The 17396-nt window shown below is 43.1% G+C and overlaps 1 protein-coding gene across 3 annotated transcripts in view; it reads left to right on the forward strand.

Annotated features, from left to right (window-relative positions):
- WDFY2 (WD repeat and FYVE domain containing 2) overlaps nucleotides 1-10293 on the forward strand; it is a 70133-nt gene extending 59840 nt beyond the window's left edge. For all 3 annotated transcript variants that reach the window (XM_030472299.1, XM_030472288.1, XM_030472279.1), the window contains 3 exons: nucleotides 524-654; nucleotides 972-1080; nucleotides 1707-10293. In XM_030472299.1, coding sequence (XP_030328159.1) covers nucleotides 524-654; nucleotides 972-1080; nucleotides 1707-1736 — 270 coding nt within the window. In that variant the 3' untranslated portion in view covers nucleotides 1737-10293. The remainder of the gene's footprint in view (nucleotides 1-523; nucleotides 655-971; nucleotides 1081-1706) is intronic.
- The last annotated feature ends 7103 nt before the right edge of the window (nucleotides 10294-17396 follow it).

Below are 17396 nucleotides of genomic sequence, written 5' to 3' on the forward strand. Positions count from 1 at the left end.
CTCCCAGCCCTGTGGCAGATGCCCAGCTGGCTGGGACACATCTCCTGGGTGCATAGCAGGGCTCTTTTTCCTGTCCTCCTGTCTCTAGCTGTGCTTATGAAAGGAGGACAGCTTGGACTTTGTTCTTCTGCATTCTACCCTGTTGAAAGCCCCCTGTAACGTTGGTCACACTCAGTGTAGAAGCCCTGACCCACAGCTACATCCGCAGATGCCAAGTGGTGGAGGGCAGCAATGATTTACTAGGTGGGGTATGGTGTCACCCTGGAGCTTGGGAGAGAGGTGGAGTCCACCTAGCTTAGCTTGGGTAGTGCTTTATCTGCCACTTCCCTGTGTCCATGCTAGTGATCAGCTGCTGCGTGCCAGACAGGAGGAGCCTGTTTTCCTTCATCTTTCCTGAAAGTCACTTTCCTGTTTGCTGCAGCCTTAGCTGGGTATGCTGGAGTGAGATGGTAGAGCCAGCGGCACCTGAGCAGTAATATGGGTTTGTGGCTGAAGATGCCTTTCTGCATGTTGTCTCTTACAGCATCACTGCCGGAAGTGTGGGAAAGCCGTGTGCGGCAAATGCAGCTCCAAGCGCTCCTCTATCCCGCTGATGGGGTTTGAGTTTGAAGTGAGGGTCTGTGATAGCTGTCACGAGTCTATAACAGATGAAGAGTAAGTGTGGACACTGGGCTGGTTTGCACTGGAGTAAGGCAAAACTACTTCCTCCAGGAGGGCCTGGGCAGACGCAAGGCTCTGGGAGGGAGCAGTGAGGTAGGGCAGTCCCTGGGCTCACTCTTTTGGTGACTACCAAACTGGGAAGGATAGAGAGCCCTCTACCCTTGCTCGTCTCATGAAAATGGAGTTTAAAGAGAGATTGCTGAATTAATGACTTACAGCAGCATTCAAATACTTATTTCCTCGATAGAGAACATTTTGGGGGAAAATCCTACAGTCACAGTCTTTGCTGATTCTTTGATTCCTTTCTTCAGGCGGGCGCCCACAGCTACTTTCCACGACAGTAAGCACAACATTGTTCATGTACACTTTGATGCCACCAGGGGATGGCTGTTGACCTCGGGGACAGACAAGGTTATTAAGGTAAGAGCAAGGCGGTGGCTCTAGCTCCTGTATTTCATTTCCCCTTCCTTTCCTGTGTGGCTGCAGGTATGTCCTGCCCACTTTCTTCTAACTGGACACCCCTTTCTGATGGACTTCTGGCCAATAAGGACCAAGGAGGTCTTGGTCTATTGCCTGAAGGGGTTGGGACAGGTGCTTACTGTAGCTTTTCCTCTGGGAAGACAAACTGTATTTCAACATGGCGAACCTCAGTTTGGGTGGCTGGATAAAGAAAGAGCTAAAATAATGTGTAAGTTTATAACAAAGCTTGAATAATTAAAAAACCCCAACCATCACACTGCGTTATGACTGCACTAATCATTCAAGTTAGCAATGTAGTATGGGGGTTTTGATTTCTCTTAAGGCCAGCTATGAACCTGGCTCAGAAGGGTAAAGCATAGTGACATACAGAATGTCATTCAGTCAACCCCCACCAGTCTGACATGAGTGCTGGAAAACAAAATCAAGCTTCTTCAGACTTGGTGCATCCACCTCTAGCCATAGAGCCTCTCTCAATCAAAACAACAAAAAAAGAGATTACATTTATACTGTATCTTATAAACTTTTACCATTATTCACTATGTTGTTATATTTTATTGTATTAACAGTTGTGGGATATGACACCAGTAGTGTCTTGATGGTGCATCAGTGGAACTTGAAAGGTGATATTTACAGAAGAAACAGATTTCCTAACCCTAATCATCCTGCAGAAGATAGGTAACGCTGGGCACACACAGCAGATGAGAAAGGAACTAATGTGTTTACAACAATTTTACGTCCTCTGCTTGATCAAGGCTGAACATTTGCACGAAGACTCTTTCCACTTACTCTCAAAATATACAAGAAGGTATTTTTTTAACTAATGGTTTGTACGATCTGACTTCCGTTGTCTTGAGTTTGTTTGGGAAATCCGTGTGCAGTGCAATTTTTAGTTTTTATATTTCACTATGTCGAGATACTTGCTGCTTTGTACAGAGGGTTCTTGGGGTGTGTGTTACCATGTGAGGGTTTGGTAGCAACATACTGTATAAGGCAACCAGCTCTCCCCACAACAAGTACCTGTTGATTTGGGATGTTCCTGCTGACCGTGCTCTCTGCAGTGGAGGAACTCCAGGCACAGTCTTGCATGTTCTCTGGGTGCATCACCAAAGAGCTGATGGACTATTGCAATTCCTAAAAGGGCTCTACCATCTATTTGTCCTACTGGGCATCACCTGGAGAGCGTTTCATTGGTTTGTAGTAGCTAAAATCCAGTTTCCTGCCTCCTTCCTTGCTGCACAAGTTGCAAAACCAGGGGGCAGGTTGCTTAGCAACTAATTTCTACAAAACCTGAAATACTTCTCTGGCTCAGAGCATGACAAGGAGCACACGGGCCTGTTTGAGTTTGATGAGGCTGACAGGCTGATTCAAATTAAATTATTAGCAACAGGAACTTTTGGGAGTGTGTGCATGCAGGGGGGCAGGTCCAAAACTGGTCTAGGTCTGAAAAGTCTGGTTTACCTCTACCTCTACCTTGCACAGCAACATTTCAGCATTCATACCTGTCTGTGTTGTTGAAGATGAATTTGATTTTCCTGTTTTCCATATGGTTAGTCATATTTATTTTTTAAAATGCTAATGTTTTTTATTAATTTCCTTTATAGAGCAGAAACTGATATTGCTGAATGACGCCTATTGTCCTGTTGTCATATTTTACAGTTTCTTTTAAAAATAAAAAGTATTTAAAAACCTGGATTGACCAAAATTACCTTTTTAGAAGGATATTGTCAAGATGAATAAGCAAAAAAACCCTTTTTTCTAAAGGGATCTTCTCTGAAGAGTCACCTCTCTCTTCCTTTGCTCCATTTCACTTTTCAGCATGCTATTGCTGATGCGCTTTGAAGAAACTGGTGTAGAGAATAATACTGGAGACTAGACCCAGGGATTCCCTGTATCTCCTATATAAGCAGGCCTCATGGTCTGTAGATGCTGTGACACAGCACATCAGTGGTGCTCAGTCTTGCCCCATGTTGGGCTTTACTTTTCCCATATGAAGTGGGGAGTCCATGATGTTTATCACTACAGAGCACATTGCTACCTAGAGAAGACTTGTATTTTCCCTTGAGTGATAATGCTGAAAGAAAATAAAGCTTTTCCTTTGTTTGCCCAGCAGTAATTCACTTTTGAGGAAACAAAAATGTTAACACAATCCATGACATTAATCGTAGACCTGTGAGCTGCTGCAGTGAAGGGTGAGTGGACTTCCATGTGCATGTCACAGGACTGCTATGTATTTTCAGGGGAAATTCTCTTTTTAAACATCCTATAAACTGTGCTGAAGCATTTTGCAGTCATATTCTCTGAAATGATGTCACCTTGGCTTTTGTGGTCATACAGCTTGTTGGTATTCCTCTAGGCAGAATATTTAAGAGTATTTTCAACTGTAATTCACACAGCACTAAAAAGATTCTTTTTCCAGCTTGAATGTTAATTGTTTTCTAAGTCCTCCCACTTTCTCTCCTGGAAGCTAGATGCTTGTTTCCCCTTGGAAGCCTTTTCATTACACCTTATGTGTGGTTTCTGATGTCTGAAGTGTTGTTGGCTGATGAAGCTATGCAAGATGAGCAAGTTGCCTGCCAGTATTTCATTCCAGCTGGAGAAGATGTATGAAACATTACTGGACTATGCTGTTCCATGTTATCTTGGGCTCTGCTGTGCAGACAGTATCTCTTATGGCGGCAGAAACATGGGAGCACTGAAGTGAATTGAAATCACTATTCAGCACTCTGTTCCTGAAGAGACATAGCAGCTGCAATATGCCTGGGACTCCAACATGAATTGTGCTTACGCTGATGGAGCACAGAGTCAGTAAGCTGAGGGATCTGCCCCTGAGTCAACACCTAGTCCTTCTGAATATGTAACGCTCAAACAAAGGTGAGGAACTGACTCCAAAGGAGACCAAATTTGGGAGCAAGGTGTGTTTGGACAGCTCTGCACTAAACTCTTGGCTCTGCAGTAAATTCTCTTCCAAGGTGTCATGGTATCAGTGTTGCTTATGGGTGGATGTTGGGTATAAATGTCCATTTTGCAAAATTTCCCTTGCTGATTTTCTGACTAAACTACCTGCAGGATTATCTGAACTTAAGCTGAGCATCTCCTTATCTTGCGGTCTCAGGACAAACTGTTCCCAACTTAGAAAATTACATAAGCTGAAAGTGAAGCTGAGGGGGAAAGGGAAGTTTGTCCCTTTGCTATGACCTTAACAGCTATAATGTAGAGATATGAAGAGAAAATAGTTGTCTCTTTACCTCCCAAATGAAACAAGAAGGGTTTGACTCTGGGACAGTTAAACCACTTTCCTTCCTGTTCTGTCACGTTAGGGTAACAATCTCAGTTTCTTGTGTCTTCTAGAGCCACACAAAAATGGATCTCTGTTGTCTGGTCCTTTTCATTTGAGTTGCTGAATAAAAAATCTCAGTTATTTTTATGAATTGCATTATTGGGGAGGGGAGGTTCTTTTGGTACAGATGTAAACTGTGCAGCACCCCACGCAGACACCCACACACGCTCAAGTGAAGCAAAGTCCCTGTTCCCTGGGGTTGCTGAAATGCGGCAGCACACTTTCAGTGATTGCTCCAGCTGTGCCAAGGGGCATACAAACAAGGTTGTCCTTCCTCTGCTCTTCAGAAAAAATGACTTTCATTTCTCTCTTAGCTAGTGTTTGCTTGGGGGAAAAAGTGGTGTTCTTCAGAGCCATTCCTGGCTTTCAAATGGACAGTATCTGGAGAGCTTAGGCAGGCGATGGGGCAGGCGCTGCTCACATACACAGTGCTTGAGCACCTGACTTGGGCCACTTGTGTTCCAGGTGGCTGAAGGAAGATCAACCTGAGCCCCAAACTTCAGCCTTTTTAAGCTGAAAATACTTAGTAAAGGGAAAAGTATGTGGGCAACTGCTTGCGATGGCAGCACTGATGATCCTTCCATCTGCGGGAGACTAACATCGTGGTTATACATGGCTGAAACGAGATAGTGCATCGGGCTAAAAGTCAGACTGTAACAGGGAATAATCCCGAATGGTGACATTATTGTGCTCATCTGTTAGCACTCTTGCCTACCTACAGCTGCTCTTTACAGTGCAGCCCAGGCAACCTCCCTACCTTGTCCTCTTGAACTTGAGGCCATCACCTGAATGTCAGCACATCGACTCTTAGTACATCAAAAGTGATAACTATGCTTTGCCTGAGACAGTGGCATAAGTATTTCCAGCACAAGGAAAAGATGCAATGTGTTTCCTGTGAGTGGGGTTGGTTAGTAATGAGGAGGTGGATGGCTGGATACACAAAAAGGATTGTGCATGGTCCTAAAAAGGTGTAAGGGTGGGAAGTTTGCTTTATGCCTGCTGAGGAAATCGCTGTTAGAGAGGGATGTAAATCTTTTTTTCACAGCTGTGTCCAGTTCTGGGCTCCCCAGTACAACAGATAAAGCAGTAGCTTTAGAGAGAGTCCATCAAGGGGCCCCTAAAATGATGAAGGAAACAGAGCATCTCATCAATGAATACAAATACCTGAAGGGAGGGTGCACAGAAGATGGAGCTGGGCTCTGCCACTGGTGCCCAGTGGCAGAACCAGAGGCAGTGGGCACAAACTGAACATCAGGAAACACTTTTTACTGTGAGGGTGACCGAGCACTGGCACAGCTTGGCCAGAGAGGTTGTGGAGTCTCCATCCTTGGAGATATTTAAAAGCTGTGTGGACATGGTCCTTGGCAACTGGCTCTTGGAGGTCCTGCTTGAGCAGGGGGTTTGGACCAGATGACCTTTGGAAGTCTCTTCCAACCTCAACCCTTCTGTGATTCAAAGTCCGCTTAACATCTGCATCTACCTCATGGGTTAGAAAATAAAAAAATATGTATCTTTCTTTAAATCTAAAATACAAGGGCTAGTAACTAATTAACAAATACTACATATGTCTTTCCTGGCTATTCCCGATAGGATCTGGGTAACAACAACCAAAACTCTGTTTTGCAGCACATAGGAAATAGGTGTACATTGTGTGGTTTTATAGGTCCTTTCCAGGAGACCACACTGGGATGTTTCCAATTAGGATTTAGAAGGTTTTGTTTCTATATGTGACAATAGTATGCAATAGTAATCAGAAACTCAATCCTTTTTTCAGGGTGGATTAATGTGCTAAGTCCCTTCAGCATTGACCTGTTGTGTAATATTGAGGAAGAAACATATTTTTCTCTTTAAAATTGCTTGCAAAATTTAACAGGAGGTCTTTGCTCCTTCAGAAGAAAAAAGTGGTGCCTAGTTTGACAATAACCTGAAGTTCTGGAATTTAAGTTTAAGATTAACTCTGTGTGGTCACATGTGCCTTTTCATTGCATTTTCCTGGTTTGGGAGATTTTCCCTTGTGACCAGCCTTTGGCCATCTCTGAAACTTTGTTTGCTGCAGGACAACATTTTGCTGCCAAGAACAGAAGAGGTGGAATACAAAGGCATTGAATTTGGTGCCATGTGGGGACATCGAACTCAAAGCAAAATGAAAACAAGAGAGCACAGCCTACTGGCAAAGTCTTTGGAAACAAGAGATGCCAAGAGAGAATGGTATCAGCATATGTAAAAAGCCACTAGTATAGAAATGAATATTCATCAGAACTGTACAAAGCCAAACCATCCCCTGTCCCAGGATCATGAATTGACCAGCAGCCTGATCAGGAACCAGAAGCCATGAGGATTATAGAATTGTTCTGGTGATGGGGTGGTAGATTGAGTCTATGAAGATCTGACTTCAATTTCTTGTCCTCTGGTTTAATTGCCTGATTGTATGTATCTACCTCAAGTGGTGCTGTAAGAAATGCATTAAATGCATAAGCACTTTGACATTGAAATGATGGGGAAGACACACATAACTATTGAGATGGTGCAGAAGAGATGTCAGATCCTGTGATGGCTGAGGTTTTGCCTCTCTCCAGTTACTGGCTCCTTAGACATTAAATAATTTGAATTTATTGAAGGATTTACGTCTTTCGTATTTTCCAGGCTTATTTTTTTCATCTCTGTTGACTGAATTCAGCACCTTTGCAGATAGATACTAACCAAATACAAACATTTTACCACAGGTCAGGGCTTCCTTCAGATGTGAAGGAGCATTAACACCTCTACTTTGTCCTGTCCCAAGGAAATTCTGTGCCACCACCAAGTAATCAAGAAAGTTTCAGATAAAAATGAGTACATGATTCACCTTTGTCGTTATCACTAATTTCAGGAGTGGTTTAGTTTTCCAAGGGCTGAGCGTTGCTTCTCACTCTCTACTTGGCAAGTTAAGTACACTATACTGACCAGTATCTTGTGGGGTTTGTTGTCTTTCAGAATAGAGGGATTTTACATGGAAAAAATCTTGCTGGGTTTTGTTCATGTCAGTGTTTTCTAGGAATACAGCTCTGCAATTTGACCATCTTTTCTTCTAATTGTATTGTAACACCTCCCAGTTCTGTTCCAGTGTGTAAATATGTCTCCAACGTAACTGAATAAATCATGATAGTTTAATCCCACCAAATTAATTTCTATCAGCTTCTGGCTATTACTTTCCTTCTCTATGTGTTGATTTGTAATGAGGAACTTGGGTTACTGAGTTTTGCCTGGACCCATTCACCTCCCTGTTCTGTGAGTTGTCATAAAACTGACCACTATTGTATGGGCAAGTGGCATCATTCCTTTGCCATGATGAATCCTCACTCCAACCACCTGGCAGCAGGTGAGCAGCCAAGGGAAGCAGCATGTTTGGCCAGTGAAGGAATTGTAGGATTTTCTGCATTGCCCCAAGGCTCCCTGTAAAATGCAGATTCTCAACTGGAAAGTAAAGGGAAGATGCTCAAGAAGATGATTTTTGACCATCAAGGAAAACACCGCTTCCTGGGAGCTCCCTCTCTGAAGTTTGCAGCAGTGCAGCAGGTTTTATCACTCCCCCTCTGTTCTGGCAATGGTTTTAGCTGTGAAATACCACTGATACTGCTGTCACAGCAAAGATTTGAGTTGTTCCTTATGATGGCAGGATGAAAACCTGCTGAAGACCTTTGGCCCAGATGACACGTCTCTTTGTAAGGCTTGTGCATGAGCTTTTGCCTTGAGAGAGAACAAGTTTCCTTCACAAGGATACATCATTTTTCCTAGCGTTTATCTGAAGGTTCCCTCTAGAGAGAGGAAGATAAATACTGACCTACTTCACAAATTGAAGCTCTTGGATTTGGTCGCTTTTAGTCCCAGAAGTGGTTCTTTTTTGTTACACTTGCTCCCCCAACAGGCTCCTTGCGTTTTCAACGCCTTCTTTCTCTCACTGTCTGATCTTGTGGTGTTAGGATGACCGCAGGAATACAGAGTTTTCAAGTTGTCTTATTTGCATTACAAAATTATCTCCTGTAATCAGTCACTGAGTCTGCCCAAGCACACACAGGACTACCTCTCCCAACAAAACAAGTGATGTAAGCCTGATAGACACAGAGGAAAATACACTGAGCTGAGCCAAGGGAGATGTGAAGCTTCCTGCTGCCAGTCAGAGTGGTAACAGCGTGTTTAAAAGGGCAGTGGGTGGATGTTGACCAGCACTAATTTTAGATAAGTAGGATCTGGTGTCAGGAGAAGGGGGGTTTAGTTTTGGAGGGAGCATGTGAGAGCAACACACAGTGGGAATGGAAGAAGGGCACAGGTGAAAGGAACTTAAGGATTAAACTGCTTTATAGCTGCCCTTCTCCACTGGAGTCAATGACCACCAGGTTGTTCATGAAAGGGTAACTCTGTGTTCACTCTCCACTCTCTGAGTTAAATATTGGTTAATGAAAACTAGTACTGCTCCTGCTCCAGCTTTAAAAACATGCTCTGTCATTCGAAAAATACAGTTAGAGATTGAACTGAGAATTGAAATGTTTGGCCCAGGGCTGGGTCCCAGCAAATAAATTGTTTACACTGTTTTCTGACACTGACTTAAGTCTGTCTACATTGAAGTCTACAGCAAAACTCCCCTCTCTGAGCCCAGGCGATGCATGTTCAACATTCCACCCAAGTCTTGTTTAATAGGAAAGGGTATCCCTGCTTCCATCCTGTTCCCAGTGAGGGGAATGGTGTAAGCATGGAGAGTTGGGGCAGCACAGAAGCTGGTGGGTGTGTCGGTGCAAAGGCATACAGTTGGTATTTGCAGCTTACTCCAAAAGAGCGAGGTATGTGTGGGAATGTCCTCTTATTCAAAAGCAGATGACAAACAACTGTTTATATGTTTTAAATAACTAATAAATTACATGTTTAATCAACTACAGGTTTTTTTACAAAGAGTAAATATGGCCCAGAAATGAAACTTAGGAGAAGAGGAAATGCGTTTACAAAATTACCTGCTCTCTGTTGCACTGACCTCCTAAAACTTTTACCCAAGACAGACGTTTCAGACATTTCAGTGGCCCTTGCACCACTGCTGCCAGTCCCACTGCACTGCTGCTGGGCTGAGCCTTACCTTTTCACAGAGTCAGAGACTGGTTAGGCTTGGAAGCAGCCTTAAAGATCGTCTAGTTCCAATCCCCTGCTATGGGCAGGGACACCTTCCGCTAGACCAGGTTGCTCAAAGCCCCGTCCAACCTGGCCTTGAACACTGCCAGGGTTGGGGCAGCCACAGCTTCTCTGGGCTACCTATGCCAGTGCCTCACCACCCTCACAGGGAAAAATTCCTTCCTAATACCTAATCTGAATCTCACCTCTTTCAGTTTAAAACCGTTCCTCCTTTTCCTATCCCTAAAGCCCTAATAAAAAGTCCCTCTCCAGATTTCTTGGGCTCCTATAAATTGAAGCCCACAGTGTGCACTGCTTAGCAATAATTTGCATCACCTTCTATTCCTGCTCATCTGTCACTGGATGCCATTTTTCTTTTTCCCTTAAAATTTTACAGGTGGCACTAAAAGTATTTGCTTGTGTGCAGGTGCAAGTTGTTCTGAATTGCATTAACACAAAGCATCTTGCTGTCTTCACAGCCCCGTCCCATGTTTGCTTTTGTGGAAAAGGGCTGAAATAAAGCATCATCAGGACCATAACACCAAAGCATGGGGACTCTGGATTTTGCTTCTAATTCCTGTCCTGTGTTTTAATTCTTTTTAAATCACAAGTGCTCTTAAACCATAGTATTTGGCTATTTTACACTGTGACCAAACTTTGATTAAAGCAGTTTTCATACCTTTGGCGTCATTTTCAAGCTGTGACTAAAATGACAAATACAGGTTATTCAAATACATCAGTACAGACTGTGGACCAAAATATATGTGATTTTTATATATATATTGTGCACTTTGGGGTTATTTTTGTGAACTATTTAAATACTAGTCATTAAACTTTTATACTGCAGAGCTGAGTAGCAAGTTGACTTAAATAATAACGCAAATGTTTTTATTAGCCTTGCAGCTGCTGGGTTGAGAACTGTAGTTACTATACACACTTCCAACCATGCTCTTGTTTTCAGTAACTGTATTTAACAGTTTGAACCATATAAAATGTTAACACTGGACTTCTAGGAAATAAATGTCTGTATAAGCCTTGCTGTTGTTTTCTTTCACTGTAGTGCGAGAAGGAGTTAAGTTTCTAAAATGAAGCAACAATTTGAATGCTGATCCAGCCTCTTCAGGAAGAGCTGTCACAGCCTGACTTGCCTCAGCACTGCTTATCATGGGAAAACTTATTTCAGGGCCTTTCTGACAGCAAAGCCTTTATTTCCAAGGAGACTGACAATAGGCTGAAAAGTGGGTTTTTTTCTAACTAACTGACACTTCATAGGATGTCTTTGAATAATGAATAAATGCCGTTGGCCAGTAGAAAATCTTTTGGGAAACTAAATTAGGTAAGGCAGACATAATGCGTTCTCCTCTGCCCATCAGCATGGCCTTTAGCTGCCACTCACTGCAGAGAGCCCAGGAGTGCCTGTTATGTTTGTGGTCTGCAGCTAGGTATAAAACTGGTCTGCAGCTAGGTATAAAACAGTAGTGCAGCTTGGTTGGGTGCTCTATGCAGTTTGCTATCAAACACACTCATTTCAGGGGAAAATGTGTTACCACTATTGTGTTAAGTCTTGTCTTTGTAGTAAATCTGAAATATGAAAGGCAAAATTAGTCCCGCCGAATGTCTTAGTCTGAGCTGATTGTCTTCACCACCAGTAGAAGGATGTAGGAATACAGGTGTTTTTTCTTAGCCTAGGTTGAATAAATCACTGTGAAAAAGCCTGTTTTCTCTCAACTGGTTTACGGTGAGAATCCCAATGAGTAATTCAAATGTTCACAGCTCAGGTAAAGCAAATCCCATCCTCTGTGTCTGGAAATACAACCCTCTCATCAGGAGGTGGACTTCTCTTCTAAAACCTGTGCCCCCAGTGTTCCCTTCCCCCTCTTAATCCATTCATAATGATCAAGGAATTCCCTTTGATCTATCACAGAAATAGCAAGCATGGATGGCTTAGCATGTTATTTCTTTTCATGCCTACAGTCATGCAGCCATTTTTCTGCTGGATTCTGACATGTCTGGTTGTGGTATATGTTGAAACCTCCTACTTCATGGTGTCTCGACATTAGGGGGATAATATTCAGCCATGGCCCCATAAAGTAATGTGGAAGGCATTTGGCAGTGTTCCTAAATTCTTGTTGTTTAAACATGAGGAAGCAGGTCACTTCTGCATACCAGCATTGATTTATAGAAACTGAGTGCTGTGAGGAATCCTTCTGTTTAAACTAAGCAGGTGATGCAAGGGTGAGATTCTGCATTCCCAGTTGTAGGTTTGAGCTCAGTCACTCTCACACAGTGAAGAAGCCACCAGCCTGTCAAACACAGTTTAAAACATTTACTGTTTCTTCCCTGATGTCCTTCATGAGGGCTATCGAGGGAATGCTCCTCTGTATTTCTCTAAGCTGAGTGTTTTAAATGGTTGTGGGTGACCTCACCAAGCCTTGGTTTTACTTTAATGCCTCCCCATTTTTCTTCTAACTCAAAGAACACAAGTTCACTGTGTCTTGAGACAGCAGGTGCATATTCACAATGGGAGAGACTCTGCACCGCTCTCCTCCATGATGAGAACACCTGAACCCAATTTCTTTTTAACAGGCTGATGGCATCCTTCTTCCCCTCAAAAGCAAGCACACTGCAATACTGTTACTGTGCAATTAGCAGCTTTGCAGTTATACTGTGTTGGCAATGACACTAAGTTCCTGCAGGAGTGGGTTTAAACTTCTGGGAGAACTGTTCCAGCACCTCCATTAGCTTCTCCTCATCTTCTGGTGGACTGTGGGTGCTTGTCAGAGGTAAGTGTGTAGAGGCTGGTTGCCTGTCTGGAAGATAAAATGTAAAAGTCCTTATGGATACATTTAACTACTTCTTCTGGCACAGAGATTTTTTTCCTCAAGGATCTATACCGCCCAAATATACCTCATGGCGTTAAAGCCAGGAAACTTACCCTCTAGGGATCTGTAAACACTGTTAGTTAAACATATCTTCCAAAACAGAAATCAAATTAATTTCATTTGTATTCTGGGACTAGAGTACTTTTCCTTTAGCACAATATGACTTAGACTGGGGAGCAAGAGCTCAGCTGTAGCTCAGGGCAGTACAGATAAAGGAAGTCCTTACTGTGGGGTTATGCCTCCTGTTCCCTGTCACTAGTGCAACTCCTGCAGACCAATAACTTGAAATTGTTGCTGCAGGCACAGGTTGCTTTTGCAGCGTGAGGCAGGGTTTTCCCTTGCCTCCTGGATAATGTTTCTAGTGCTACACAAATTCCTCAACTGGGACCTTGTAGTTTGGATTATTTTCAGTATTAAAATGCCTACTTTCATCCTTGAAAATAATGGTTAAATTCTAAATGCTAAAGAACTTGAGCTAATTGCATAATCACCAGAAGTAACATGTATTCAACATAAAGATGCCTGACCATATTTTCTCAATTCGATGCTTTGCTTGGTTTTCCAAATCTCACACTCTTCACTCACTCTGGAAATATAGCTATATCACCATCCATTGTAGGGGATTTTTCTCTCCAAGAACATGGTATCTAGAGCCTGAGAGCCTTATGACGATGCTCTCAGATGTCTGTGCAACAACAGTCAGAGCACTGGTGCAGCACTGTTAGTCTATTTAATAAGTCCAACTTCTGTAGTACCCAGCTGAGACCAAAAGAACAAGCTGTTGCAATACTGGGCAGCAGATTTCTCTGAAAACCTATCAGGCTTCCCAGAGGAGCAGAGATGTTTGCTCTCTAAAGAGCAAATGTTGTAACTGGCTGCACACACCACATAACCTCTGCTCATGGAAAACTGAGGAGACAGAAATACGCAAAGGAATGTTCTCTTCCCCATCACTGAACATGAACTGCTTCCTACCTAACCATAGTGCTTCCAGGAGCCTGTGCTAAAGTTTGGGAACTATGTGTGAAAGCCAAGTTGAGCATCATGGAGAAGATGCTTCTAGTCTTTGGAAAGCTGGATTGTGTCAAACACGTTTTATTTATGTTGGCAGATGCAGTGAATCCTGGTTGTACAAGTCTTACTTCCTTTTTTTTTTTTCCTCAGGGAAAACAAAAAAAAATGTTGGTTTTATTTTGCACTCAAAGGGAACAGAATAAAAGAGAACAGAGGAAATGGAGGGAAGGTGCGACTGGTTCAGGAAAAGGCCGTCTAGGGCCAGATGAGCAAAGGGACCAGATGAGGGTCTGTGGAAAGTGCTCCTGCACACAAAGCCCTTTACTGAAAGAGCCTGAAGAGGGTCCCTACTAAGCTGTGGTTTCCAAAGGGAAATAGGAAGGAGAGAAATAACTGATTTCATCACTATTTGACAAGCACAGGACACAGACACAGGACTTCTCTTGCAGCCTTAAGAGCAGTCATGCCAAGACCAAAGCTCTCAAAAGTCTTAGCTATAGCTAAAGAGCCAAGGTGTGTCCCCTGTTTACTAAAGCTGGGGGTAGTCAAAGGCTAAAGGCAAAAGCCTGGTGGAATTATAATCTTAGAGAAAGAACAACCGAGCAGAAGCATTAGGACCAGAAGGTGACAGGAGTATAAAAAAGGCAAAGTCTGGTTCTACAAAGAAGACTGACCAGCTCGAATGTGGAGTTTCTACATGCACCACATGATGACATGGAAGAGGTCTGGTTAAATATTTGTCAACCAACCCTGTTTGACTGCCTGGGAGGGGACAGAAGGGACAAAGTCAACCCAAATCCAGAAAAGTCTGAACTTCCTGCATTTTCTACCTAGAAAATAAGTGAATTGGGATTTGGAGGCCACATCCAACAAAAGCACTGGGCTTCTGTAAGCAATTACCCTGAGCTTTACCCTTCTCCTTCTGCACTGACCTGCATCACCATTAAGGCATCTATGCTTCCAGCTGCTCCTACTGAGATGCCTGTCATTTGTCTGGGAGAAAAGAAAGGCTCTGCCCTATTTTTCTGTTCCCTATGCTTATAGTGCCAAAAATGCCACTGTGCTCAAGTCTCCCGGTGTTAGAGAAAGGGGAATTGGCAGTTTTAACTACCTGGAATGGCAAGAAAAGCCTACCAAAGCAAAGCCAACCCCCAGTGGTCTGTGAAAAGGATGTTAGTTTCCCTGCCTCGTACAAGATGGTGTTTGACAACTGTGATTGATTCACCTTCCCTTGGCACAGTCCTGCTTACAGCCATTTTCATTAAAAAATGCCCAACCCTCCCTAAAGAGAAGCTTTAAAGTTTTTATCAGCTACTTTAGAGGGGAAAAAACGGACATAACAACTTAACACAGTTGTTCTCTGGTTGCACAATGCTCGCTTGGACCTTTAGTCTTGGAATGATTTTGAGAAATACTTTGTCCTTTGAACAACGGTTGCCTGGTCTGGCCTTCATCCCCTGCCAAGCCAGATGGGGATCCTACAGCTCAGGCAACTTAGGGATCTCCACTGCTGTGTAAAGTAAGACACTGCTGCCTTACCTTGGAAGAACATGCTGCTTGGGAAATTCATTGCTTCGGGCGATACTACCAACCACACAACAGTATCAGCTGTCTGGGTCTCTGTGCACAGGTTATTCTTCATATTCTAATAGAAATGGTTGGACTGTGCAAAGATGTCAGATGTGGGGGAAACAGAATACCCAGGTGAAGGTATTCTAACAGGATTTTTAGCTCTTATTTTCTCACCATTTTTAGGAAACCAGTTGCAGCACTGTATTTTAAAACTGTGTGGTCATCAGTACCTAAACCAATTACATAATTCATGCTTAAACTCTTTATTTTGTCAAACAGGTGATGACTGAAGGCCCATCCCTCGCAGTTGTTTATTTTTGGGGGTTGCAGAGTCCTTGAACTTTAAGGTGGGATAACTTCATGGTTCATTAGGCTTGAAATCCATAAAGCCTATGCAACAGTAAATGTATTTTAAAGACAAATATATTTAGTTGGAAAGGGCAACTTTCAAGTGTGAAGTAGATGGGGTAAATGCTTCTGACATCAGAAGCAAATTTGGGAAACTGCATCCCTAGAAAAGACCTAGAGATTAGATTGCTAGTCTGCATCCCAAGCTTGGGTGTTAGGGGCTGGTAAGGTGTTGTGGAATGCAACATGTGTACTGGATAACCAATGCCTGCATGCCTGCCAAACCATAGTCTCTGAGGAACAGCTGCAGCTCAGACAAAGGGCTGTCTGGCCAAACATTGCTTCTCAAGGGCAGTAAATGTTTAGAGGAAAAGGAGAGGAACAGAGCCTGCACAACGGTGCGTGCTCCATTTTCCTACATGCTCTTACAAATTCACAGTGTCTGCAGCTTGGTACTTAGAGAGGCAGAAGCTCTACCTGTGTTTAACAGTCCCTCTACAAATGTAACTTAAAGGTTAGCTTAAAGCATTGTGGCTCCGCTGTGCATTTGCGCAGGGCTGGAACCATTCATTGCCCATCGTTATTCTCTGAATATACACAGATAGCAGACACTGTGCAGAACAGAGCTATCAAGGGGATACAAAACTACTTTAAGCACCAATTTGGAGCCAAGAAATCACTGCACCTGTTGGAGAAATCCACTTAGAAAGTTTTATTTCTCTTTGTTTTTAGACTAATCCTGAAAAGAAAGAATTATAGTCAGAGCGTCCAGCAGATGTTACCTGGAGTGTCTGCCCAGCTGGGGTGCATAAGAGAGAAATGGATGTTTCCATGAGCTTTTGCCCATTGTTCTGTGAAGACAACTTGCTGTCTCTAGGACAGAGCGAAAATAGCCAGACTAGTGTCAAGTTCAACAGCCTGTCCACTAAGTTGGCTCCCAGGGAGATAAACGACATCAAATGTGCTATAAATACCAGGTCATTTGTTCATGGCAGAAATACATCCTTGCTCATCCTGGCTGGATCTATGGGAGAATTTTGTCAGAGACCACCATGGTCATTGCAACCCATATCCTGACCGCAAGCTTACTTTTAAAGTGGTTATACTGCTTTTACTGACCACATCTGCTGCTGCAGACTGTAGGGAAGAGCTGAGCAGGCAGAAAGGGTTTGTCAGCAAGAGACAGTTTTCCCCCTTGAGACTTCTCTTAAATCAAATGAAAGTCTAGCCATGCTCTCCAGGCAAGATGGTATGCACTCATAAGCTCATGCCATCATACGCCTGAAGAATATTGCTTGTGTGTCTCTGTATAGGTTGGATGCAATGGGCAAGCAACAGTGAACAACAGGCTTTTTGCCGCGCAGATGGTATAAGCCGTCTAGCAAACAGATGCTGGGCTTCGTTTCTACAACATGAACTGTACCTTCTTTTGTGCATACACCATAGTTCCATCAAATGTCACATTTCCCAGCTGCAAGTCAAATATGTTTAGGTTTTGAACTAGCATGGCCCCAGAAGAGGCAGTTATCTGTAATCAAATGAATGCAAAGCAAGTGAATGAAAAACAGAACCAGGAACTCCCCACAACTGCACTCACGCATGTAATGTGGTCTTCAGGCTGTATTTGGAAGCCCCTAAGGAGCAGGATTCCTCAGCATACTCTTTGCTCTCTGCTTGTGCTCATGTGTGGAGCAAACCTGGAGATGAGGTGGAAAAAATAGAATATTTTTTAGGAAGTGATTTTCATTGAAAGTGGTGTTGACTCCTTCAGGGAACTTCGTGCTTCTGCCTTTTGGAAAGTAATCAGGAGAAAGAAAACAGCAGAATTGAACTATTTGTAGTTTATAAGTTTAGCATTTATAGAAGGTAATTAAAAAGCAGGAGACTTTCTAAAACCTGAGAAATTTAATTTAAAAAGTATACCTGCTGTATATTTTACAGCAAGATCTGTTTTACACCAAGATCTCTGA

This window comes from Strigops habroptila, chromosome 2, assembly GCF_004027225.2.
Source record: "Strigops habroptila isolate Jane chromosome 2, bStrHab1.2.pri, whole genome shotgun sequence".
NCBI lineage: Eukaryota > Metazoa > Chordata > Aves > Psittaciformes > Psittacidae > Strigops > Strigops habroptila.